Source organism: Scatophagus argus, chromosome 8 (assembly GCF_020382885.2).
Source record: "Scatophagus argus isolate fScaArg1 chromosome 8, fScaArg1.pri, whole genome shotgun sequence".
Classification (NCBI taxonomy): domain Eukaryota; kingdom Metazoa; phylum Chordata; class Actinopteri; family Scatophagidae; genus Scatophagus; species Scatophagus argus.
Genome location: NC_058500.1, coordinates 11,521,809 through 11,549,045, shown reverse-complemented (window position 1 = coordinate 11,549,045; position 27,237 = coordinate 11,521,809). Strand labels below are relative to the sequence as shown.

Below are 27,237 nucleotides of genomic sequence, written 5' to 3'. Positions count from 1 at the left end.
AGCTTTACTCAGCGCTCAGGGTAGAAAAGTAACTCAGCAGTAATATGAAAAGCACTAACACTAAATGAGTGGGAAAATTATTGCTTTTTTCAGATTTAAAGTTTTTTTCATTATATCTTTAAAAAAACGAGGAAAACAACAGATGATAAACAGCTCTTTAACTTAAGCTCGTTAAGCCATCATTCATTAGTCAACCAATCTTATTCATAAATCAGTAGGAAACTTCCTTTAAAAAAAAATTAAAACAGCAAAATGCCAACATCTGGTTTGGGCACACAGGAGATATTTGGGGAAACTTGTTGTGCTACTGCAGTTAAGAATTGCCTCAACACTTCACCGACACGGTTTATCTCGTAAAAGGAAATTGCACAAATTGTGTAATAGTGAATTTACAAAAGAGAGAGAGCTTCTGAAATGAAACTAATCTAATTTCTGTTTTACCTGCTGTTTTAATAGTAAGCTACTTACCAGTATTTCTGTCATCAAAAAGACTGGTTTCGCAACTTCACTTGTGCATGTCAAAATAGTAGTCAAATATGTAGTAACCTCATGACAAATGGAAAAAGCCCAGTATGTATTGCAGCAAAGCAGTGAGATGCTGTAAGTTATAGTTGATGTTGGTGTGTGGTGTCTGATTAAAACTGATAAATATCTAATATCTTATAGCAAAGACTAACCCACCCTTAAATAACTCAAATTTTGTAACAAAGCTAACTGGATACCATTGTGCATATCATTTTAGGTTATAGTGTGTACTGATTATAATCATTATTTTTAAGAGTATTAGAAACACTGATGACCGTCACAACAAATGTGCAGCTTGTTTCTTGCCAGTTGTGTTTGTCTAACACAACGCATCAATCTAATGCATTTAAATGCCATAACGTGTCACGAGGTTACAAACATGGAGTCAGATATTGTTTTTTATTAAAAAGGGGCACAGTGGAAATACAGAGGACATCAGTTTATCGGTGAAGGCGTTTTGTTACAGCGAAACAAACGCGAAGGCCAAACACTCGCCGTGCAGTCTCGGCCCCCCCTTCAGCCCCCCCTCTGTATTATTGAAAGGGGCGGTCTGGAAAGAGTTTAAGCGGATCCTGCGGTGTTTTGTGTGTGTGCACGCGCACGCGCACGCCCCTCTCTCTCTCTGTGTATGTGTGTGTGTATGCGTGAGTGAGTGAGTGAGCGAGAGAGAGAGAAAGGGGGGGCTACCGTCACGGCGTTTCTTGATGCACAAGTGTTGTGACCGGGTCGGACCGTTATTGTCACATTGTGCGGATTCCACGCCACACTCAGCGCACTTTGCGGGGACGAAGGCCAGACACAGACGCATCAAGCCGAAATGGGGAAGGTGGAAGGAGGAATGAAATGTGTGAAATATCTTTTGTTCGTGTTCAACTTAATATTCTGGGTAAGTGCGCGCTCGGTGAGGTGTTGTGTGGATGTGCAGTGTGGCGATGAGATGTGCAGGTCGTGCGTAAATGAAGACAGAGCAAGTGCAGCAGTGCGGACGACTCACTCAACACGAGTGAATTTCACAGCCACGTGTTGTTTTAGTAGCGAAGCTGAGACTTTTTAAAAGTTTTCCAATTCGTCCTCGTTGTCTCACTTTCTGTACTTTATTTAGTTGCCGTCTGGCGTGGGTTTAGGCTACTCTGCGCGGCGCGGAAAGGGTGACTGCCGGAGGTTTTTAGCTCTGGCTCCCCGGGCTCAAATCAGATTTTCCACAGAGGAAAAACCCGCCCCCTTTTCCCGGGGAAGCGTGTTTTTGAAAGGAAGACTGAATGAAAAGACAGAGGGAGAGCGATTGAGAGACAGCATGGAAAACAAACTCAGCACTCGGCTCCCTGTGCCACAACACTTCATTAACAAACGGCGAGCAGCTTGATTGATAAACTTAAGCACAAGCTGCTTCCTTTTCCAGAGTTTTAAAAAGCAACCCCGCTTGCACTTAGAAGGAAACACAAGAGAGTCACTTTACTCAAGACAAACTGTCAGGTGGATGTGAAAGGTGTGTGTGTGTGTGTGTTCTGCACACATGCTTTGCTTCATAAATCCTGTCAAACTGTTAACAAGTGGTGCTTGCTTTAAAATTTCAAGTCTACAAGAAGTTGGTGGATAACTTTTGTGTGTGTGTTTGTGCGTAAAGGCGCACTATGGCTTATGTGTGCCACCGTTCTCACTCCTTAGGGGGGGTACGTTCTTTTGTGGGTGTGAGAGTGAGTGAGTGAGTGTGTGTGTGTGTGAGAGAGAGAGAGAGATTTTCCAACAAGCATCTGTGGAGTGGATCAGGCGCTGAGTGCAGTGTGAATGGATCCATTGTGACAGCAGGACAATAGCATAACTCCAGTCTGCTGCTCCTGCCCGGGCTAAGCAGCATAGCCTGCCAGAGCTCTTAATACAGCAGCCCTGCAGGTCCCATCGTCAAGTTGTTCAATCTCCACTTCCCCACATCCAGGATGGGTGTGGTTGTTGTTGAAATCTCCTGTTTGATACATCCGAGTGTGGACACATCGCTGAGACAGAGAGGTGAAGATGAGCGAGATGACAGAGAAGGTGGAGAAGGTGTTGGGTGACGGCCTGACAGACGGATAGAATAAGGAGAACAAGGACGGGATAAGTGTGTGTGTGATAGTGAGAGAAAAGGGTCATTGGGAGATTGAGAGGGATATTCGTGTGCGTGTGTGTGTGCGCTCACATTGCAAAAGAGGGACAGTTGGCATGAACTTGACCCAGATAAAGATAGAAAATCAGTATGAGGATAGCAGGATATTCTGTGGATGTGTGTGTGTGTGTGTCTGTTACGTGTCATACAGGACCACAGAAACACCCCAGCAGATGCTCCTTCACTTTTTGGTGCTCATTGCATACGAGTTCAGCACATTTCCTGTACTCTTTCAGCTACAAATCAAAAGTGATCTGCAGCCCCCTCTGTTGATGGTATAAGAACAGTGTGTGTGTGTGTGTGTGTGTGTGTGTGTGATGAAAGCGAGTGGAGGAAGGGCAGATGTTTTGGATGGACTGTGAATGTTGTCAACAAATGGAGACATACTGACAATCATACATTTTACACAGGAAATTGTACCCCCTGAGTGTCACGCACTTTGTTGATAACCACCCTCATTTGACAAAACATGGCCATCAGTCACTACTTACAAAGTGGCTCAGTGTTTATAACCCTCTCCGACTTCATGTCACAGCATCATGATGTAGTGAGACTCCTGCAGGGCTCCATTACGAAACCGTCATTAATATAATGCAGGGCAAGCTCTTGTTTAGATTACACTGATGGCTACAAATGGAACAGCTTATACTAGAACATCAACACCTTGCTGGTTTGGATGGCCTGCGTTTGTGCGCCGCAGTTCACCGACTGCCCTATTTAGTCAAAAATTAAGCCTGTGAGGTAAGCAGAGTGGGACAAACATTGCTTCACTGTGATGTGTGGGAAAGGTGTAGCATGAAGCCTCTTTCCCACAGATATTGTCCTTCCTCCTCATCAGAAACACCTGATATGACGCATTTTGTTCTGATTCCTTTTGGCTTAATGATTAATTTGATTGGTTAATGAAAAACAGCTGCAGACAGCGACAGAACAACATCTTTGTCCATCTGAAAAGCTATACTTCACCAATGTTTCTCTTTGTTTTTTTCTCTTTTGCTTAAATTGTTCCAGATCCTGAATGATAATTTCGCCGGTCCGCTAACACGTCTTCTTTCTTTGAATTTAAGCAAAGTGTGGCAGTGAAAATCACGACCTTTATCATCCTGTACCATGTTTGTAAAAATAGAGACAATTAAATGGTTTCTGTCCTAATCGGCATTATGTAAAGCATGTTTAATAAATATTACACTTTAATATCATCTATACATTTAGATTAGGAAATGATACACAAATGATAAATTATTTATAAAATTAATCCACTTTAATAATTAAGTAAAATTGAAAGAGTGGAGAAAACATGGAGAAAGTTGTAGAAAATGAAAGACCCTGGTATTTATGTCTGCTAAGTCCCAGACATTTCATAGAGCTAAATGAGCAGTGATGTCATTCAAACAAAATAAAAATTAGAAAGCACATTTATAAGCTATTGCTACACTTACATGTGAAAATTTATGTAAAATGATGATAACACAGCAAACATATTTGGAATATAAAGATTACCATTTCAGAGTGTTTTTATATCCTTTAAGAACTGGCTATAGAAGACTCAAAGGCGTGGCCAAGAGCTTTTGACACTATATTTCATTCTGTTGTCTCAGTTAAAGGCAGTTGGTTTTCCTAACTCCTAACTTTCCTGTGTGGTCAATGTTCTGCCTGTCTGGGGAAGTTCAAAAGGGTGGGCGCGTCATCTTACTTTATGTGATAAAACCTGTGACGAGTGGTGTCCAGCAAAGCAGTGTTCTGGGTCTCTTGTTGATTCTGTTAGAAGGAATTAGTCATGAGTATATCTTTGTAATTTATTTTTAGATGGTGACAGTGTTACACTGTTGGATTTTTTTTTCCAGTTAAGTAAAACTGGTCCAAACCTAAAATTAACCAATTTAAGCACATGAACAATCTTAATGATCTAAAAGGGTTGTTTTAGTTGTTATTATTACCTTGATTGATGCACCATTTTGAATATACTTGTTTTTTGACTCATGTTACAGTAGGTATCTACAGAATTCAGAGGTAAAAACATCAATCTGAATATAGTAGTAAATAACTACTTGTCACTGATGTTACAGTTAGATTTAATTGAGTGATTGCTTCAGTGCAATACCAAACAATATATTGCATTTGGTATTTATTCAGGACCACTATTCAGCCTTTGACCTTAATGTCCATGGCAAACAGTTAAGCTGTAGTCCTGTTTTCATTGCTGAATAGTTTGACAAAAAGATTAACAGTCAGATTTTTCCATCATAAGAAACTGTTTGCTTATACAAAAATGAAACAGCGTGGCGAAGAGGCAACATTTTAAAGATTTCTGATAACACGCACTGACTGTAAAACCTTTATTGACATGATGAACGTTTACAACATTCAGCCTTACAAACACACTTGCGTGTGATGTGGAGGTTGATGTGTGCCCCTATGCTCCCCCACCCTCATCCTGTGGCAGAGTACAATGGGATTTACTCCACCCATAATTATCTCACCCCTATTTACACTTTCATTCTGCCCATCATTTTTAATGCGTCCTTGCATCTGTTTTCCCAAATGTATACCAGACTGAGGACTGTTTTTGACAAGCTCAAATTGCTCACCATTTACTGTTGGATTTAAAGAAGTAGTTTATAGTTGTTTGGCCTTCATACTTTTGTTTCAATTTACACAAGGATTTTTCCTTAAATAAGGTCTAACCTTGAAAGCGGATAGTGCCACAGACTGTCTCTGACCAAGACCGCAACCCTGTGTCAGCTCAGCCCCTGTTCTCATGGAAATTCCCCTCACAAAAACACTATTTAACTGCACCGTTAAAAAGTAGGCCTTCCACTGTAAAAGAGCATCAATAAAGCTTCAACAGAGAGAGATTTCCATCCGTGTCTAGAAATATTCAGACTGTCCTCTGAAGCATAAGGACAGTAAGAGCTCTCTCCTGTTTTCACTCCCAGCTGTCTTTTAGAGACCTTTACAGGACCTGTACAGGACACAGGTTGGACTTTTAACTCAACTAAATGCTTCTGTAGTCTGAGGAAAAAAAGATGAGGTCCTCTTATGACTTATTCTCTCGTTTTCTCTCTCCCATCCCTCTTTCATTCTCTCTTTCATTGTGTCTGACTGTTTCCCTGCTATTGTGCGCCAAAGCGTATAGTCACAGGGAGACAGTGGGTCTTTGTCCTTTGGGTGAGGTTGGGAGGGAGCAGGCGGGATGAGGTGGAAAAGAGGAGGGGGATACATGGAGATAAGTCAGGGTTTGATTGGGGGTGGGGGTAGGGAGTAGTTTCGGGAGGTAGAGAGGCTGGGAGAAGGGAGGGTGTGTCTGGTGTCAGACTGGGTAACCAGTGGCAGACAAAGTGGTGGGGGGTAAAGCAGGGAGGTATTTAGGCCGTGCGGTTAATGGGACCTTTGGGATGGTCGGGGCTCATGAGTGCCAGAGCTGTGAATGTGCTTAGCGTGTCGTCGTTGCTTCTGACTGCATCGTTGGATGCTCTAAAATGAGACCTTTCAGCATGGTATCCATCAGTGCATCTGGTTTTGAAAAGGCTCTTAAATGTGGCCATAATAGTAATGAGGTTTGGCTGAGCTCTGAGCTCTTTTCAAATGTGAAACAACCACCTGCTCCTCCACAAAGCATTAACACAATCCAGCTTGGGACGAGACCAACTCTTAGCAACTGTGTGTATACCCACACATTTCAGTGGGCAGCAGTCCTCACCTCACACCTCCAGCAACACCAGCGTGCCATCATTTGTTCCAATACATGCCAATCTTAAACAGATCCAGAGCTCCTCTTCTCACTAATCCGGCTTGCTTTAGTAAGTCGACATATCTACAACCTTAACTTCACTGTGCTTTATCACTTTGGACCCGTTAATCCTGAAACCCCAAGAGCTCAGCTGTCCCATACATCATCGCACATGACACTAAATCCTCAGTTTAGGAGGAAGCTGGTTTCCCAACACCTGTCCTATTTCTATGCTTTACAGCTCAGCTGCTGGCTTTGCTTCAGACCAAAATCATAAAATATGACCTGTGGAGTGTTTGTAGAGTTTGATAGTGTTGACGGTGAGGATGAGATACAGGAGGATGAAATGACAAAGGCAGAGTAGATTTGGTAAACAAGGTCACAGAGTAAAATTAAAATAAAGCTGCTGTGTTTCTTTGAATAAATTCCTTTAACAGAGCTCAAGGACATAAACACAAACAGCAGTCTACCTAGATTCAGATAACTAGGACACTGAGACACCATGTGATAAGCATTCTGAGTTACTCCCCATTTGGACAAATCACTTTATTTTGCTGTGCACATGCACTCACATAGACGCTGTGTTGTTTTGAAGCTGAGCTCGCAAGGTTTTTAGTCTGGATTATCCTCAGGGGGCATGGGCTCAGTGATCATTAAAACCCCTCCCTATTGATCTGTCACTTGAGTACCCACCGCAGTCTCTGTCCTTGAGAACATCTTAGCTCCAGAAGAAAGAAAGCATTTACTTCAAGGTCTTCTGACCACTCACAGAATAAAAGCTTTTTTCTGTAGTCAATTTGCCCAAAAGCAAGAGCATTGCAGGAAGTTTGATTTCAGTCAATGTATACTGATGGTGGCTTAGATGAAGGAAAATATGAGCAACATGTAACCACATTTCCAAACAAACAGGAGAGCCTGTTGAAGCTCAAGGTGCCACACTGCTGCCAGCAGCCAAGAGGGTCATTTTCTCTCTACTGGGAAGCAAGAAATTGCTAAGGAGTGTTTCAAAGTAACACTTTGCTGGAAGTACTAGTTTGAACATTTAGATGATCCACCCATGGTGCAGATGTGCAGAGCCATTGTTTTCACACAAAATATTACATTTTTAGCCAAAGTAACACTTGGAATAACACTTCTCTTGAATTAGGACAAAAGGTGAACGGCCAGAGTGGAAACTCAGCAGTACCATTTGCTTTATTTATGTGGAAAATCACATTTAGGGAGAACAGAAGAACAAGCCCTTTTAAAGGCCAGAAAAACATGCACTTTCACTGTTGTGCTTGAATGACAAGAGCTTTGTAATGAACACTGAAACCAGTTTAGAGCAGTAATGTCAGATCTAAAGCCACAATAGCGGATTTAAAAAACAAAACATGCATTTGGGTCCGCAAACATATTTTAATGAGTACCGGTATTACATCTTTAACCAGAGGGCAGAAAAGGAGCATGAGGTCAGGGAATACAGTTGGTATTCATTTGGGTTTGGTTACAATTAAAGCCCATGTACACATGAGTGTCGACAGTGCACGAGCCTTTGACTACGGAGGTTCTTTATTTGTTGGAGTTTTCCATGCTTTATTTCCCCTGAAATACATAGTCAAGTTTATTAAAAGTCTTTCACTCTTCTCTCTCAACAGTTGATGGGATCCTTTGTTCTGGCAGTGGGACTCTGGCTCCGTTTTGACCCAGAAACTGTGTCTCTGCTGAACGGCGACAAGGCGCCAGACACGTTCTTCATTGGTGAGCACCACAGCACGTAGTCTCCACATCTAATGTGGACACAGGGTAGATGTGCAGCAGTTAGCTGTTTCATACACAACAGAAGGTCGTCGCTGTACAGGTTCATTACAGGTTTTACGATTGGTTGATGTGGTGTTGCAAGGTTATGTTTTGCCTTGTTGTTGCTGAGAAACCCCTAGAAACGGGGTAAGGAAAGTTCCGCTGTTTCACTCTGAAGTATCAGTGATTAGACATTTATGCTGCCCAATATTAGGAATGGAAAATGGAAATATATGACACATTCTCTGTAATTTTGCATTGGCCTTCTGAAATACTCAAAATAAAATCAGGATTTTTGCAAAGCGTAACATTCCACAGCAACCAGTGGAAAGTGGCATCTGTTATTTGACCCTAATAACATATTTTTTAAATAATTTGTACCCATACGTATCAAACTGTCACCTGCATCATTCTCAGTCAGTTAAAATGGTTTATTTGCATGTTTCGGTATAACTCACCTTTCCTGTAAATAAATGTCTGTCTCTGTGGCAGAGGGATATTCCTACCACAGACTTCCTGTCACACACAAATACACACTCTGAAAGTACATAAAAAGCCCCCCGACACACACACAGACACTGGGTGTAAGGGAAAAGTAGTCGGTTTTTCTATGTGCTGTATGGCTTTTTTTGCATACATTTGTATTTACGTGGTCATGCGCTTCACATGACCACATTTGCCACACACAGATGAACATCTGAATATGCTTTGATCTTCTTTGGTTATTGGGGACGTCTTTGCTTCACACCGGAAATGAGTGTGCCTGCTGCGCGTAGCATGTAAGTGCATAAGGGAAACCACCGCGCCATGTGAGCGGGCAACTCGCCCGAGATGGAGGTGGGGAGAAAGTGAGTGTGCAGACTGTATATCATAGAAACAGAGGGGTTGCTTTGCGAACATTTGAAGTAAAAACAGGAGAACAGAAGGGACTGGTAAAGAAGACGAGAGAGAGGAGTTTAACTGTCCCATTTAGGACTACCATCCTCCTCCTTTCTGCACACTGCAATCACTGTGTTACTTCTGATAATGTCAGTTATTTTAACAGTCTCCAGACTAAACTGTTCTCCCGATGGGTGCTTGATTTGCTTGTCTGGTGCTTATTTAGGACTGAAAAGGTTGTGTAATGGAAGACAAGGGTTGCAGAGAGTCACTTTCTGACAAAAGCCTATAATACCGTGAAGTACTTCATTACTTCTTCCTAAGTGTGTGCGTATGTGTGTGTGAAAACTAAGACTGAGATGTCCATGTAGTTTGACAGAGGATGGGTGGCTTCTGTCAGGTCCTCTGCTACACATGGCTTTGACAGTGAGAGCGCTGTCCCCGCAGGTAGAGGCTGAGAGTGCTCAACAGTTGCTGTGCCTTGTTCCAAGGACGTCAAGCCCACGCAAACCATGTCTTTTCTTTGTACTTTGAAATATTATAGGAAGAAAATGAGAGCAACTTCAGACTGAGAGCTAAATGGAAAACCAGTTCCGTGTTCTGACCAAAAGCAAGCCTCTCTTTCAGTGTGTGACTGCATCAGCATCACGTGTCACCATTTAAAAGCTGACCAGTCTGACTCCTGATCATTTAATGATAATAATAATAGTTACTATATTTGTAAAGCACATTTCTGACACATTAAGCTCTCAACTAAGCTCTCCTTACAACAAAAGAAATGACACACCTAACACCTCAATTATAGTATCACATCGGGCCTTTTTGTTGACACAACCCAATCTTTTGAACGGTCTCCCACTCTTGTTCCCAACTGAGCCAACATCATCTGGGGGTTCATGCGTCCTCTCTCACTCCATTCTCTGCAGAACTGTCGCTTAGCAACAGATCCCACCTGTATGAGTGAGATGGAGGAACCAACCTATTGTTGAATTTCTCCCTGCAGACCCACCCACGACGAGTCTTTCCTAATGAGCAGGTTAATGGGAGATCAGGTCATCTAAGGAAGATGTGAAGCATCCCAATTAGAGCCCGCCCCAAAACAGGCCCTTGCCAACAAGGTTATTTAAAAGGCTTTCTCTATGAGGAAGCTATTAAGAAGCCCAGTAAAAGTGGGTCCACTCCTGGTGACAGATGAACAAGTTGAGAAAAACTTCGCATGATTAAAGAAATGTAGTGGAAAATCAAACCATAGAACAATGACACCTTTTCAGGCTTATATGTCTTGATTGTGCTGCTTAATATAATACATCACAGTATAAGATATTCTGATGCTTTGCCACTAAAGGTCTTATTTACATGCCTTTTTGTCTCAGTGATGAGTTTATGTTTCCCTGTTCCTCCAGGTGTGTATATTCTGATTGGAGCTGGCAGTCTGGTGATGTTGGTTGGTTTCTTTGGCTGCTGTGGAGCTGTTCGGGAATCTCAGTGCCTGCTGGGCTCAGTGAGTACAAATGCTTATAAATTCAAGAAAAAAAACAGGACTAAAATGCTTGTCACACTGCTAAATCTTTAGTGTAATAATTTCATATTTCAATTCAAAATCAAGCTGGTCTTGTTTTTAGTATGAATGGAATGAATGAATGTGATGAATTATCGAAGGAAAATCCTTTGACTCAGTTCAAGTAAATATCACCCGTCTTGTCTTGATACACTTATTACAATCTGTGTATTTTTCAGTTTTTTGCCTGTCTACTGATCATCTTTGGTGCTGAGGTGGCAGCAGGAGTGTTTGGATTTTTAAACAAAGACAAGGTACATTTATGATTCTCCAGCTGGAGGAGTGCAAAGAGTGTGATGAATCCCCACGTCACCACATCATTCACTTCTCCTCTCTTGCACAGATCATTGAAGATGTTCAGAACTTCTATACAACAACCTACAATGAAAACAATAACAGCACATTGATCACCTCATATCAGAAAGTAGTAAGTAAAAAAATAACAACAGTGTGGCCCTACTGGAGAAAAGAATGCATAATTAAAGCTATTTCCTTGTATATGTGCCCCTAACAAAATAATTATTTCTTCCCACTTTCAGCTAAAGTGCTGTGGAACCACAGCAAGCCCCTGCCCTGATTCCAAACCAGATACAAAGGTACGACCTGTCACCAGATACAGACTCAGGGGAGACAGTAAATTCTGCGCCTCTGTTGTCTAATGAATGATTCACGATGCTGCACAAATCATCACAGCTCACCACAACCTACAATCCTTTTTATCTTTGGTCTGCAGGACTGTGAGACCGGCATCAAGGACTTCTTCAACAGCAAACTCTACATCATTGGGTACGTGGGCATCGGCATCGCTGGAGTCATGGTGAGTCAGTAGAAGAGTTGAAAACACCCACAAATACCCATGTGAGAGTGAGAATGATTTTTTTTTTATCGAGTATCTGTTTTTCTTCTCAACAGATCATTGGGATGATCTTCAGCATGGTGCTCTGTTGTGCCATTCGCAACAGCAGGGAGGTCATCTAAGCTGGATCCTTGACCTCTCTATCCCTCACTGTTCCTGTGCCCAGCCCCAAAAGACTGTACAGCCTTCAGATCAAATCTGTCCAGCATCCACCTGGGGACTCATTAAACTGATTATGTTCAAAAAGTTTCTTTCCACTATGGTGCTCAACCCAGCTCCCTTGACCTGATCTTCCACAATTTTCCCTGAATATTCCTTCATTTATTTGCCACACACTGTCACACTTTCATAACATTCTGAAAAGATGCAGGCCATTCAGATAACCAATGATAACAGTAGAATTTCTCATCGTTATTTGACAGTCTATCAAATTATTTTGTTTTTCTCATGGCCATTTGGCTGCCACTACAAATTTTAACCCACATACTGTTGCAGTAGTGTCAGTGCATTTTCACACAGTCTTGACACTGACCTCTTGGCTGTGGGAAACTTAAGCCAGGCAAAGCAAGCTGAGGTGAAAGCAGCTGAGCTTGCTTATGTGTGTACATAAATGAACACACTCACTCACACAAACACACACACACACACACAAAAAGGCGCCCAGACACTCGATCACAGCAGTGTTGTGTTATGTGAGACCACAGACATGTCATGTAGGGAATCCTGATTGGTGGAATCAGAGTGAGGTGTCCTGAGAGGGAAAGGCCAGTTTGAGAATAGATTCATTCCCCAGCACTCTTTCTAACACACTTCTGTATAAACTGTACATTCAACACAGAGTGGCCTCTGCACAAAAAATGTGTAGTGATCCTAAAGAAATATGTTCACCATTTTGTGGGATACACTCAGCTTGACAGCACTCTCGTGTCTGAGCACTAAATATGAAACTATAGCCATCAACCAGTGAGTGTAGCTTAGCACAAAGACTGGGAACAGGTGGAAACAGCTAGCCTGGCCCAGCTGACAGGACAGATGGATTTTGTAACCCTCAGAATTTTTTGGGTTGATTTTGTTGCTTTTGTATAGGGACAGGCCCGCTGTTTGACCTGTTTCAAATTTTCACGCTAAACTAAGGTAAGCTGGCTGTAGCTTCATATATGCCACATAGACATTAGAGTGGCTTTCATCAAACTTTCAGCAAGAAAATGAATAAGCAATATCAGACTTTTCCTTTAAACATGTACCCAGTGCTTTTGCATAGTAGCCAATGTACAAATAATCATACTTACATTCTGTCAGCAAGGCCAGTGAGTTTAAGAAATGCTAGCTATGGTGCATTACATAGCTCAAGTTTCAAGAATTTTCTATCAAACAGAAATTATTTAAAAAGTGGCAGGAAAAGCACATTCAAAAAGTACATTTGAAAGTGGTCAGCAAAAATATATTTGTGTAAGTGTATATGATTTATAGTTCAGCAACTAAAACATGCAGACATACTTGTATGGTACTGGTAAAGATGATTTCTAAAAGAAAAAAAAAATATTCCCACACCAGTAAAACAACAAACCAAATTCCCTCTTTGTCCCAAAGGTTTTCATCTTTTCGAGTGACCAGGCCACAGAAATCCCACTTTGTACACTTTCTTTGTAATACATATGCTGTGTTACATAACAGCACCCTTGAGTCTCCATTGACTGTATGTTAAGAAGATCATGCGGACATGTTTACAAGCTAAACATATACCAGCCAGTCAACAGAGAATCAGCACTGAGGCTGTAAAATTCAGTTGTCCAAGCCAGGTCTTTGCTCTCATCTCACCTCCATCTTTTTCCCCTCTGTGCCTTAAATGTACACCATCCACAACAAAACCAAAACTGAGAATCAACACCTGTATCGTTCTCACCTCCTCAACCTCAGTTATCTGGGTTAAATCAGACCACTTCTCTAATTCTCTAGTTTTTATTCCAAGTGTCAGGACTCGGGTATGTAAATATGTGTGAGTTTTCTTCTAGTTGTACATTATTTGTGGCTGATGTGATACTATTTAACAGGCTGTGTGTAGTCAGAGGCTTGCAGTAGCTGCACAGTGTTGTAGTCATTACAGTGTTTGCAATAGAAAAAGCAAATCCACTCAAGTAAAAACTGTTTCTTTAACGTGCCTTTCTTCGTTAGCGAGATATTTTTGGACAACAGGCTGTCTGTATGTAGCAAAAGATCGTAGCAAAGGTGTACATATGTTTGTAGAGTTGGACTCCAGTTAATTGTCACACACATTTGACGAGTAGCACATACGACTCGATGTGCCATTATTGTTCTGGTGTGTTTTGAAGTGTTGCATTCGACTGTGTCATCGCTGCCAAGAGAGCTGAAGTGCTGAAAGCAATAATTTCTCTGTCAATTATTTCAAAAGCCTCTTGGTACTAAAAATGTTTATGATATGTGAGAGTACAAGCCTAGGTCAATACTGTTTTCCCTAAGGCAGTGATTACTCTGAGGAGTTAGACAAAACAGTCAGACTGAGTCAGACTGTCAACTTCAGAGGCTCTGGTGAGTTGAAATAGTGTGATCTAGGAACAGTTTAGTGTACCTCAATCCACAAAGCTGTTGCTTTGTTCCTCTGTTATATTAGTTTGACCACATTTGGAGATGTAAAGTACACGTAAAAAGACAGTATACACAGTCCAGCCTTTCATAGTTGATTGTGTGTTAATTTATTTTAATACCATTCCAGGCTTCTCAGGAAGATAGCTGTTTGAAATTAAATAAAGCTTTCAAAGTTTTACGATTTCCTGTGTCATGTGTTATCACTGAACTAAACTAAACTAAACTAGAACATGTTCTAGTTTATAATTACTTTCCATTAAAGTGAAAGCTGATAATCCTTCACAGGTATTGACTGGGATGAAGCACAATAAACAACCTCCTCCAGCAGCATTTACTAAATAGCATGTTTATTATGTTACCTGGGAGACTTTCTAATAGTATGATAAAAGGGGTCTTTTATCATCTTTGGTTTTTAGTTAATTTTTGTAAATACGTTTCTGATTCTGACGAGTAACTTCGTATGTTTTTCTCTATTCCCTTGGTACAAAAGACATCTCTTCAGCACGATCAACATCAGACTACACCATTACGCACACAGACTTCGCTTGTTGCATGGTTTCAGGCAATGGAAAAACAACAATGTCTGTACCGTTCCAGTCCTTTCCATTACTGCAATGCATACAAACTCCACACTTTGCTTAAGGTCATTTGTACAGACTGACACTTTCGGTCTGTTTCAGATCTCATGTGAAAACAGCATCACGGCACATGTAGGGTCAAAATCAGAGAGGAAAACAAAGGCTTTTACCACCTTTTAATTAGAATAAAAATTCTTTATAATAGAACATACAAATCAATCCTCTCAATGCACATGTATTACAGTTAAATACTGTATATTGGGATTTCCAAACATGCATTGCAGTTTATACCATAGTTTTAGGTTTAGAAGGAAACAGGTGAGTCCCCAGGAGAGCCAGTACTAATTGTGTGTAGTGTATAAAAATAGGGCATGAGGGATACCTTGCTTGAGAGATGTGAGAATGAGTTATCAATAAGAAAACCATGGCTTTAAGGCAGCTTGTGAAGAAAAAAACACCCATGAAGCTATTTAAGACAATTGTGGTTTCAGAAATTCATTTAAACTCACAAATTTATTACATTGTGAAGTGACTTCTTTTATATTCCTTCCCAGCTTATTATATTTGATATCCCGCAGCGATTAAGTAGGTTTCCATGTTTAGTAGCATGAGTTTCATCTTTCCGCACTTGAGTGTAAAGGACAGCTGAATATTCGGCTGAGGGGATAGTTATGCGTGCAATGCGGCAGAGGCTTCAGGATTACCCAGGGTAGAGTTACCTCAACACTGCAGCATGAGCATTTTTGCTGCCACAGACATACCCATGCCAGCGATGCATGTGTAGAGAAATAGGTTAACATCTTTCAAAGTTGCATCAGAAAAAGTATTAAGCTGTCTCCAGTCAGCCGGCTGCCATCTCCAACAGCCCTACCTGAGAATACATGACTGAGTCCCAGCTTTGTTTATTGTATATTACAGTACACAGTCAAATTCAAGTAAAAGTACAAAAACTGCATTTAAATATATTTATTCAGCGTTTAGGAATCCGTATTTACATGCATACATCTAAAATGAACTTAAAAATAAATCTTCTCAACTGGTTGCAATACTTTCAAAATGCTGAAATTGCTGTCAATTTGAGTTTAACTTGCACAGTTTGAGAAATCTGAAAAAAAACAGGATAAATATTTACACTGGTAAAATTGTAAAAAGTGCTTTGACCCATGGCATTTTACAGAAGAGAGACCAACATTACACTAAATACCTGGCATGATACATTTGTGTAGGCCCCTGTATCTGATAAGAACACCTGACCAGTCACACACAACCACTGTCAACTAAGAGAAAGTCACTATATGTAGGTCATGTTGCACTTTTTTCAGAAGACTTGGTCCCATCATCACAGCTAAATCCATCAATAACGTCTTGTTCATCATCCACTTGGTTTACCACCACAAAAAAGCTGTTCAAAGTAAACTGCAAAACGCTGCGCAATTTGCACAGTTCAAGCTTACATGTTACATAAACAGAGTTGTGTAGTTTGTAGTCACAGTGTCCAGTAAAAAGAAAAAAAAACCCTTAAAACACCTAAAACCATAATTGCTCTGAAAAACAAACACCAGAAACTATCTATCGTCAGCTGCAGTCTTGTGACCAACTATAAAGCAGTGATGATAAGAAGCCAAACACTGGGAAATCACTTCTTGTAACAGAGTGTCATCAATACGCCAGGATTCCCTCAATTTTCTTTTCCAAACCACGTTGTTTAGAGGACAACGTATCACAATGATTATGAGAGAGGCTTTATTTAACAAAAGATATTTGCTTTAAAATCAACTATTTACACAGACAGGGATAAATGTCCCAGTTTCACATGTAACCCTTTAAAACAGGATTGAACCCATTCAAGTAAAGTTTCAGTATTCTGCCTTTGCTGTTACTTAGTAAACGCTCCCTGGAAGAGAAAGGTGTCTTTTCCAACAGCATGAATTCATCAGTCATCTAGTGGTTACAAAGTTGGAATATGCAAGTTAGGGTTACTGCAAAGGGTAACTGATATGGGGTGCATTTAAGGATAGAGGCTAACTTTACTGTAACAGGGGCAAACGCTTGGAGTCATAGGAGTAGTGTCAAGTCTGATCCTGATGAAATGCTAAAATGCAATTCTTTTTTTGTAATATGCTCAGCTGAAGCCCATATAGACAGGCAAGTTTCAATTTCAATCTCTTGAATAAGAGGTAGTCCTGCTAAAGCAACAGTCTGAAACCATTTTTAAATGACATGGTATCCATCTGGTCCCTTTAGCATTTTACTATGAAAGCCTCCAACAATAAAGAAGGTACACAGTAACAGACAGCTGGATCCATTGCTATGCCAAGGGCATAGCTGCCTGTTATTTAATGAGGCAGCAGAGACACTAGGAAACAGCTTGTTTATGCAGAGTAGATGGGGGTGTACCCAAGCAGGAACTCTCCAACCCCTACAAAGTACACAACCTGGGCTATGCCAAATAGTGGAGCAATAACCAAGGCACGGCAACTGGCACCCTTGAGGAATGCTCCAGGACCCTCCTTTCTCAGGATCTTTCTGCAGTGGGAGAAAGCGAGTAGGGTAAGCATGTAACTAGTGCTATCTGATGAAAGAGAAGCTTGTTTGATGGCTGTGTGAGTACTTTACCTGACACAATCCACCACTCCACTGTAGGTTTCCTCATTAGCTCCTTTTCTGAGTGATTGTAGCCTTGTCTTTACCACTGCACAAGACATAAAACTTATTTTAGTTGAGAATTCATAAGATCTGTGATGATGAAAATTGAATTGAGTCACTCACCGTCACAAGGGCTGACAGCCACAGCAGCAATGCATCCAGCCAAGCAGCCAGACATGAAGGACCAGTAGAAGGGCACAGACGGGTCTTCACATGAATGCTGGCCAAGCTGGTGCAGATGTGCAAAAAGAGGGAAGTACACAACGGAGAAGGGGATGTCCCTGAAAGGGAAACAAACAAGCATGTATACCACAGTCAGAGACTGCTGACCAAAGATGGAAAACCATACAGGCAAGAGGCAAGTATCAGATCCCATCTCACCTCATCAGCGTGGCTCCGAGTCCCCTGTACAATCCTGTGACTCCTTTGGTCCTCAGCAGTTCTCTAGTGATCTGTGTGGCAGACACTCGCACGACTTGAGGTGCAAGGCTGGCGTTGTAGGAACGGCTAAGAACAGCACTAGTCCCTCCCAACTTCAGAGTCGCTACTACACTTGGCATCACCCTCTGCTGGGCCGCTGGCAGACACAGGAAGCACATTGCAATTTCAAGATGGTGAAAAAAGTAACGGCCCGAAGCATTATTTGGTTATGCTATTATATTCTGCTGATTTCCTTGTGACTACCTAGCCTGCCAGCATCCTGCAACTGAATCTTGAGCATCTCCATGGGTGTGGTGACAATGACCTGGCACATTCCTGCACAACAGCCTGCCAGCATCTCCTTGAACACTGTCAACCTGCCACTGAAGACACACACACGTGGACAGATTTAAAAACCAAAAATGGCATAGCAGTACATCATGTCAGCCTTTTTCAGCACTAACGCTCACCTGTCTTTGCTCAACTGGTGGCGGAAGAAGTCATTAGCAGCTAGTTTGATGGCCTTTTCTGGGGTTACAAGGGTAAGATTTACCGCAGCTCCTGCAACAACAAGCACCACTTATGGCAAACCGCTCGCACTGAACCACATGCAATAGTTCAAAAAATAAATAAATAACTTTTTAAATTAAAAGTTATCATCGATCTAACATCAGCGAGATGTTCATAAGAGAAATGAACTCTCTGGATCATCGTGGTTGTCAGCCATATAAAAAGGCAATGGGGTTTTATGTGAGGCATAAAACAGCTACTGCTTTAGTGCAGGATGTGTAGGGACTGGTTATCCTGTCAGAATGACCACCGACCAAGCACTGAGATCTGACACAGTATGAACAGGAAAAAAAACTTCAATAAGAAAGGCTTCCATGCTTGGAAGTCTAATTAAATTGGAAGGTTTGATTTGTTGATCCATCAAAAGTATATCGCAGATGTCAGATATTGATATATGACATGCCTTTCTATTAAAGTAAAAGTAAAATATAATTCAGCAGGTGCATATACTTGTCTTACCTCTGTACATGCCAAAATAGCCTTCAGATTTAACTGTCTTTACTAGGCAATCCATCCTGGAGCAAAACAAGAGAAGACAGTCAAAATAGAAAACACTTGAAGCATACTTAATTATGTCTGCCATAATTAAGTGAGTTTAATACATTATAATAATGGCTTGGAAATGAAAATGTGTCATGGGAATGGCCTTCACACAAGAAGTTTGTCAAATTATGTTCTGAAAGTTTAAGTGTATTCACAAAAAACGATTACCAAAAAGAGTGGAAAGTCTAACTTGGGTCACAAGCTTGGTGGCTTGATGGTGAGTCTACCATTAAAAACAAGAGAAAAGGCTAATTTTTTATTGTTTGTTTTTTTTTACATCTGAATGTGGGGTGGGGATAAACTGTCAGTGATCTTTTCTTTTGGCAGCTGTTGTTCTTACATGTTCTTGTAGAGTTGCTGCCCGCTGCGCTGGTTCTGCAGGCGGGTCTTGGTCAGGTCGATTGGGAACACACAGGTGACTCCTACCATGCCTGCAACCCCTCCATTGATCAGTTTGGCTGGAAGACTGTTTAAGGACCAGTAAAACCAGACGAGCAAATCACAATCATTTCTTTTCTCATTCCATTTATACAAGTGGCGAATGGTGGGGGAACCTGTTCAAACTGAACCGAATCAGTACAAGGACTGCTTATCGAAAGCACAAGAGGAAGGACATTGGTTGTGCAGGAAAAGTAATTTAATATGCACTTTAAAGTGGATGTGTGTACTATATGTGAGACAACTGGGTAGAGTAGAGCTTCTGGGAACCTGGTCATCCAAAAATAACTTGTCGACAGAGTAAATGAAACATACATTCATGTGCAAGAGGCTTTACACATCCTAACGCTTCTATAATTTGCCAAGTTATATCTAGGAGAAACAAAAGACGGCAAACTAGGACTGGTTACTATGTACAGTTAATGGAATAAAACAAATCAAAGCATTGTCTTGTTTCCTGAGAAGCCTACATACTGGTTAGGGCTTGGTGTATTGTTCTGATGGACGGAGCAGGTTCATACCTAATCTGTTGTTGCTGGGCCATCGTTCTTGGTTGTTGTTGTTGTTGTTGTTGTTGCGAGTGCAAAAGTTGGTCAGCACAAAGGAAGAGGCCGCAGAAGGAGGGCAGGCTTAGAGTCCCTGAGAGACACTGAGCAAGGCAAGAGAAGAGCAAAGCTCAGGGTCGTATATATAGAGGCAAGTCCAGCCCTGCAGATCCTGGGACAAATTCGACATTACTCTCCACCCACTGCACAGCCAGCCAACAAATGAAGCCAGAGTCAGCTGTCGCTCTACTGAAATCAACTACAAGAATCCACCAGCCTACTGCGTGAGGGAATGAAATCCGGTGACAAAGTGGTCTTCTATCCAAAGCCTCACAAACTGAAGCGGGTAAAAATCAAACAAAACATCTGCTACCTGATTAAATTTGAAGCAGTCAGAGGGTTTGGGTTATACAATAATTCAGTTATTCCACACACAAATAGTCTTCATTATTCTCGGGCCATGTATATTAATATTAACGATCAAAAACACAACATCAGCTGTTTGCATATGAGCCTATATGTCTGAAAGTCAAGTTGAGCTCAAAGCGCCCCTAGTGGTCATTCTGTGTAACAACGCGATTATGTAATCTATGATTTGGGTGTGTGTGAAGGTGGGCACAGGCGTCAATTACAAAATATGGATGATTTGTCTAAATAGTGAATTTCTGCTGTCACACCCTGACTAATATTCTTCTACGGGTTCATTACTCTAGCAGAGAACTTATGGCAATGAATCAGCCTTGCATCAAACTTCCAGTCAGGAAGAACAAGAGGGCTGTCACTTCAGACGGCTGCGTCTCCTCTCTTGCGTTACACACGGCCTGCTTTCGTGCAAAGTTTTGCATATTCTGCACATCTAACCCGCAACCTTAACAAGCTGCTTTTTTTGGCCACAGCTGCCAACAATGATGTCTCGTCCAAGCATGCGTGAGAAGAACCTACCTTGAACTGAGGTCTAAGCTTTCATGCCGCCTGAAACCAAAGCGCGAGTGAAGACCCTCCCGACGTACCGCTGCAGGATTCAATGAATGACAGAGGAGGGGATCGGGAGAGCGCATGCAAAAACGCCGGACGTTTCAGACCTGGCGTCTTGGCCAATGGAAAGAGTTTGTTTGCAAAGTGGGTCGGACTGTTCCACGGCAGCTGTGAAACCAGGTGAACATGATGCAACATCTCCTCGAGGTTGTTCCATGGCAGAAGTAAGAACTTCTCACAGACTTGTCAAGCACACGGTTAACTGTCAGAGCGCATTAATTCATCATTTCAGAATTACAGTTACAGAACTCTGGTTTGGTGCGTGGCTCTTTAATAGTCAACTGACACACTAACTAATACACTGAATATAATCATACACCTGAAAGGCATTCAGCCTGATGGTGGAAAGTGACTAATTACATTAACACAAGGGAGTTTTTTATTCTCATACCATTTTCTGCTTCTATTCCACTACATCTCAGAAGTAAGTATTATACTTTTTACTTCACTACATTCATGTGACAGTTTTAGTTGCTATTTACTTTACAAATTAAGATCTGCGCACACAAAACATGAAGTCGTAGAGTTTATCAAGTAAGATAATGAAACACTTAGTAGACCGGCAGAAAATGAATGAACTTCTGTTTTGATAAATAGATAAGTTAGATAAATACTAGATAAATACATAATGAAAATAATCAATATTGTAGTCCTATGCAAAGTAGTTCCACATCAACCAACTACAACAGTTAAATCCTGTTTTTTTAACACATGACTGATAATAATTTAATGATTTAATGAACAGTATAACAGTCAGGGGTGCTTTTTTCTGCTCTGAGTGGGAGTACTTTTAATACACTGAATACATTTTCCTGTTTACATACTTTTACTGGGGTAACTTTTTCAGTGCACTTTTCACTGTACATTTCCACATTTTCACTGTACCTTTACTAATACATCTTCCACCACTGGCCTAGAACACGTATGTACTAATTCTGTCAGCACACAAATTTAACTTTAGCGCAAATGCACTCACTTATTTCCATACGTTCCTTCTTGTTTCATTAGCTTACACAGGCGTTACAATTCACAAGTAAGCTATAATGCATGCTCAACATAGTGTTTTATTGCAACATCTTGCCTAACAAGCTGGAGAAGACAACATGAGCAGAGACGCACTACAGTAGCATCAACAAGCAGAAACACTGCTGATCCAGCAAGTCCGACAGCTGGATCGTTTACATCAGATACTGCCGATGGTCTTGCTGCACTGGTTGTAAGAGAATGGCCTGGCGGGGATGCAGTGGTGTGTGCGCGTGTCACAGCGCCTGCAGCTGCACCGATGGGCTGCGGGATAATAAACCTGTGGGTTTACACCCTGAGGGCAGCCCGGCACACAGGCGGCATGGTACACCAGGCCGAGAGGCACACAGCTACGCTGGATGAGGAAAAGCCTCCCAAACCGTCCCTTCAAATTGGTGTCCTGAGAGACAGGAAACAGGGCAGTTAGAGCAGAGGTGCATTCTGGTTTTACACCCACCCAATTTATGCAAAGAAATAGTGAATAATAAATACATGAATAATCCAATGTTGTTCAAGAACTATTTGGTGATTTATCAAAATGTACATTTTGTGTAATTGTTGGGTTTGAAACAGTTGGTGCTTGTGGAGTGAAAACTGGAGCTAATTATCCAGTAGGACACTGTAGCTTTGTATTATCTTTGTGTAATACATTCAGCAGTATGAACATATAAATCTTCTGTAAAATCAACTACTTGGTTTTCTGAATACTATGACTTATTATTGCTCATCTATGTTTAATTTGTATGTGCATTTGAGTTCTACAAGTTGTAAAAGACCCAAATAAAAGCTTTCTTAGTTTGATAGGTTAGCACAAGTACCGTAGCGTGGTTGACTCACGGTTATCTCTTCCCCATAGAGGAGCCATTACAGTATTCTTGCAGTATTTATGCTGGAATAGTACTGGTGTAGTACCGGATTTATTTGTATTTACTCTGAGCAGTAGAAGTTTGTTTAGTATGTTAGAAAGCAGCCATTTCAGCAGAACACCAGCTTTACTTTAATTTAGTTTACAAAATCAGTTGAGAAGATTTAAGATGCTGAATCAAAGTAAATCACTGCAACACGTGTGCCGTAACGTTCCGGTCTCGTGCATGGCACCTAAGCAACGGGGTGCCGCATCTTATCATGCGTATTACCGCATTAACATCACTTAATCATGCATTTTGTCTGCAAAAGCCACCTCCCTTTTTGCACCGCAGAACAAAACGCTCATGAGAAGAGTTTCCGTGAACAGTGTGAGAGAGTGTGTAGCAGTTGTCACCTGGGTGAAACAGTAGCCACTGCAGATAGTAGTGTTGACAGCCACGCACTGGGCACAGTCATGCTTCTCAATCAGTAAGGTGTGATTCTTCAGCATGCAGGCACACGCCATCCAGACTGTCAGCGTACACAGCAGCATCCATTTCACAGCTGGTGAAGGCATGCTGAAAACACATTTAACTCTCTCTCTCTTCTTGTCTGGATTCTTCCAGTCGTTGTGCCCTCTCAGTTCCTCAAACCTGCTCTGTTCCTCTTCTCGGTAAATATCTGAAAAGATCAAGGGAGGCCACCCTCTTTTATGGAAAGCCTATCCACAACAACTACCCCGGTAGACTGTGCATGTATGTGTAGGTGCATGAGTGCATTTTCACGGGTCATATTGAAAAAAAAAAACAAAACATTTTTCATGCAGGCCGAGGTGGTGATGTTATACAACTCTGGCCTCAACCCCATGGCATCTGTGGCTGCTCGGCACTGATCCATGTGGTTGATTCCACACGTTTTAGGTCATGAGTCCACCTACCATGTGTTTTGATTTCAACAGTAAGATGTACCAAAATTCCTCAAAAGTCAGTCCCCATTTCAAAAGTGACAGGCTGAAGTGAGATGAGTGTTGGCAAATTTAGCAAATGTACACTGTAAGACACCTTTAGGCACATTTAGTTTGAAGGCCTAATTGTGCCACTAAATAATAAGTTGATCAAATAATCAACTGACAAGTTAGCAATAAAAAATGTGAATCAGTTATGAAATGTGAAAATAAAATGATGTCTTCATCATCAAAAAAAAATCACAAGGAAAAAAAAAAAAAACTAAAAAATGAATCAATAAGTTATCAAATTTAAACAAAACCACTGAAGAAATTTTAGCGATGCAAAGAAAGATAGCCCGAGTGAAATTAAGAAAATTCGTCTCATTCAAATTATTATAGCATCATTGTGAATTCAGTTTGATTAATATTATTAGTGATCTCATTTGGCTGATGCTGGGTCAGCACTCACGTGTTTCTGTCCTACCTGAGTGCCCTCCTTATCTAAGCCTTTAATTCTCCTTTTATTACCATCTGTTCCTAATGTGAATGGCCATGTGCCCTCAGATTGTTTTCCCTCCCAAAGTAGTCAATAAACATGTTAACCAAACATAATTAACCATGAAAATCCCTTTTTTTTTTTTTTTGAAGAGCTCCTGGTGAGCAGATACTTGAGATGAGAGAGCATATCTGCAAGTCACATGGTCAACAAAAATGCATATCAGGCTTCTTTAAGAAACAGTACAACTATATTGAAATACATACAGTGATTAATTAGTCTAGTCTGGAATCTAGTCTGGACTAATCTAGTCTTAATTAGTCTACCTGTGCACACTGTGTAACCTAATTACTTTGAGAGTATTTCCTGCTTTTGACCCGTCCTCCTTTTTCTGTTTTTCTGTTGTTGCTTCACATTTGTCATGTTGGGTCACACTTATGTAAGAAATCCATCATATAATTGCAACAAAGTGGGTCATGGAGAGTTCATCAGTTATCTGCCATGACACGCGTCCAGCTTTCTTTCGAAACTCGTGTGGCAAGATGGCTATTTAAGAAATGGATCTACGGTGGCATACTGGAGAACAGCGTGTGTCTAAGAACATTCACATGGTTGCCAGAACTTAAGGTTTCCCTGCAGCACGCTGCGTTGTAAACACACGATTCATGTTATTCACCTCACATCTCAGTGTTGTTAATGTTGTGGCTGATTGGTCCTAAAATATTTAATGTTTGGCTCCTGAGTGGGTACATGTACTCATGTTACTGTTTCCTCGTAGAGTGTGGCAGGGGGTGTGAATTAGTTTTTAGATCGACAAAATAATGGGATTCTTCATGCAGGAGTGAATGTTGTCAGGCAGGTTTGTTGGGCTGTGCACATCTCCAGCCCCCAACCACAAAAATACAAAGCTCCAGTATGCAATTAGGAACAGATCAACGACAGGTCTTTTGATTGCCCCTCTGTTTAACCCCGTCTTTGTCTTCCTCATCATTATTATCATGACATCAGAATGTGACATCTGAGATTTTGATTCTGCAGTCTCACTGTTCCAGGTCATGCTGTTCGGGGTAACTCCACACACTCTGATGAGAACCTGGAGTCAGACAGAAACATGGACCCTTTTTCTTTTGCAAGGGCCATGGCTCGTTAATGACCCCAGTCATATTCAGACAGTTTGCTTAAGGATTTGGTAGAAAAAGCACCAGCCTGTTTTGTAGTTTTGTTGCATATAGGACTCAGAAAACTGAAATATGAAATCCCCCTCCCAAAAAAAGTCTATACATAATTTGTCTGTTTATCTGTGCAGGAATGGGGAGGTGCTGACTGAGGTCCCAGCAGATGTTTTCACTCCTTCTCTTTCTGCTGATTCTCTCCTGAACACCTCTAATTCAAAGTAAGTTTGCACTTGACACTTTTGGTCAAAATGTCTGTTGTTGTTTTTGTTTTTGTTGTGACTGGCTCACTATCTGTGGCAGTGGTCACAAACTGACAAACTCGTAATTACAATTTTTTATTTAATATCTATTTCTGTTGATCAGGGTGTCAAGCTGCTACATGCTATTACCTTTACTTGGATAAATAAAGTTGTATTAAGCTGCGAAAACTTTAGAATGAAATCCCTGAATAATCAATACAAGAAGAGATACTATTTGAATTTATTAGCAAATTTCCAGTGATAGAAAGTAAGTATATTTACTAAAACACAGTATGATTTTAGGTACATACACTTTACTTGAGTATTTCCTGTTTTCTGCTGCTTTGCTTTACTCAGCCACAATTCAGTCTCTCACTTTTTGCTTGACTACATTTATTTAATAACTTTAGTTACTTGTCACTCAGCAGGATCAGATCAATAAATATAATCAATCAATAATAAATAAGCATTCTCATGGGGTTAAGATGAGGCTTGATTCTCACATGGTAAATCTGCAGGATACCCAGCAGTATACCAAGTAAATACAATTGACCCCAACACCTGCAACATTAATGTGATGCACAAATTAATCCAGCAATAATTATAATTTATTAATATAAGCCAGTGTGCTTTTTCCACTGCAGGATGACTGAAAAATACAATTGAAGAAAAGAAAAAAAAAGAGTAAAAATCAATGGAGTTGACAGGGGCTAAATGGTTATGTGGTTGTTCTGTATTGTTTGTGTGGACATGGAGTTGATTGGGGTTAGAGACCATAATACAAAATTAACAATTATTAAAATGTGGGGGGAGAGTAGTCTGAATTGGGTTCTGGAGCTGTGCCCCACCTCATACATCGCACTCAACCGCCAGCCGCGAGCGATTCCAAGTCAGTGAACGCCGCATCCACCGGCGGTGCTGAGAAATTACACCACCGAGTTTCTCCTGCGAGTACTGCTCACATTGACCCATATTTTCTGTTCACTCGCTCACCCGAATCAGGTGATACCCTGCAAGGGTAACCATTGGCTCTTGTCTCAGACCTTCCCCGAGGTGATTGGTGGAGTGACGAGCACTCAGCATGTGACCTCTACAATGAGCTTCCGCCCACGAAAGGAAGTTGGGCAGAAACGTTGTATAAGTGGAGCAATTCCTGGTAATGCAACTTGTGTTGTGGTGCAAATATTAGCAAATATTGCATTTGCGCAGGAAGATTGTCCGTAACAGAAAGAGCGAGCGGACATCGTTCAATATCTTGTTTTTACTTCTTTGCATTGTCGGTGTTTTTAGGATAACAGTAATACACACCCGCCCGTGGCATGCTGGGAAACAGAGTCGTTTTAGCCGTAATTTAGCCACAACTTACCTTCTATATCTGCACAAACATAACAATCTTACGATCTTAAACGATGCATTAGACCACACTTACTTTAACTATAGTCAGTCTTTCTCTGACTATAGTTGTATTTTGATAGACATTATTATAATAAAATACAACTGTATTTTGATGTATATCCACGGTTGTTGAAAACTAGACTGGCTGTGTTTGCTCATGGTATTTTTTACGTAAGTAAGTAATATATGAAACCTACACATTTGTGGATTTCAAAATGTCATTTTCCTAGATAATAAGTGGCCTAAAGTAATTCTTTATGGTACCAGTATG

The 27,237-nt window shown here is 41.0% G+C and overlaps 4 protein-coding genes across 4 annotated transcripts in view; 2 read left to right on the top strand and 2 right to left on the bottom strand.

Moving 5' to 3' along the window:
• The first annotated feature begins 1,190 nt into the window (after positions 1-1,190).
• Positions 1,191-12,828, top strand: LOC124062977 (tetraspanin-2-like). Its single transcript, XM_046396137.1, has 8 exons — positions 1,191-1,411; positions 8,033-8,135; positions 10,457-10,554; positions 10,791-10,865; positions 10,955-11,038; positions 11,151-11,207; positions 11,345-11,428; positions 11,524-12,828. The coding sequence occupies exons 1-8, from the start codon at positions 1,343-1,345 to the stop codon at positions 11,587-11,589; spliced, it is 636 nt and encodes a 211-aa protein (XP_046252093.1). The 5' UTR covers positions 1,191-1,342; the 3' UTR covers positions 11,590-12,828.
• Positions 12,829-15,600: 2,772 nt separating this feature from the next.
• On the bottom strand, positions 15,601-20,891 carry LOC124062969 (mitochondrial glutamate carrier 1-like). Its single transcript, XM_046396125.1, has 10 exons — positions 20,754-20,891; positions 19,788-19,915; positions 19,169-19,294; positions 18,745-18,800; positions 18,186-18,276; positions 17,980-18,098; positions 17,677-17,872; positions 17,419-17,576; positions 17,266-17,341; positions 15,601-17,175 (listed from the first exon to the last, which is right to left on the bottom strand). The coding sequence occupies exons 2-10, from the start codon at positions 19,808-19,810 to the stop codon at positions 17,022-17,024; spliced, it is 999 nt and encodes a 332-aa protein (XP_046252081.1). The 5' UTR covers positions 19,811-19,915; positions 20,754-20,891; the 3' UTR covers positions 15,601-17,021.
• A 10-nt stretch (positions 20,892-20,901) lies between these two features.
• camkvl (CaM kinase-like vesicle-associated, like) overlaps positions 20,902-27,237 on the top strand; it is a 47,340-nt gene continuing 41,004 nt past the window's right edge. Inside the window, exons 1-2 of the mRNA XM_046396089.1 lie at positions 20,902-21,010; positions 25,464-25,550. The gene's annotated coding sequence lies outside the window, so the exon portion shown is untranslated. The remainder of the gene's footprint in view (positions 21,011-25,463; positions 25,551-27,237) is intronic.
• On the bottom strand, positions 21,642-23,304 carry LOC124062988 (follitropin subunit beta-like). Its single transcript, XM_046396157.1, has 2 exons — positions 23,131-23,304; positions 21,642-22,269 (listed from the first exon to the last, which is right to left on the bottom strand). Exons 1-2 carry the CDS (start codon positions 23,290-23,292, stop codon positions 22,030-22,032), a joined length of 402 nt encoding a protein of 133 aa, XP_046252113.1. The 5' UTR covers positions 23,293-23,304; the 3' UTR covers positions 21,642-22,029.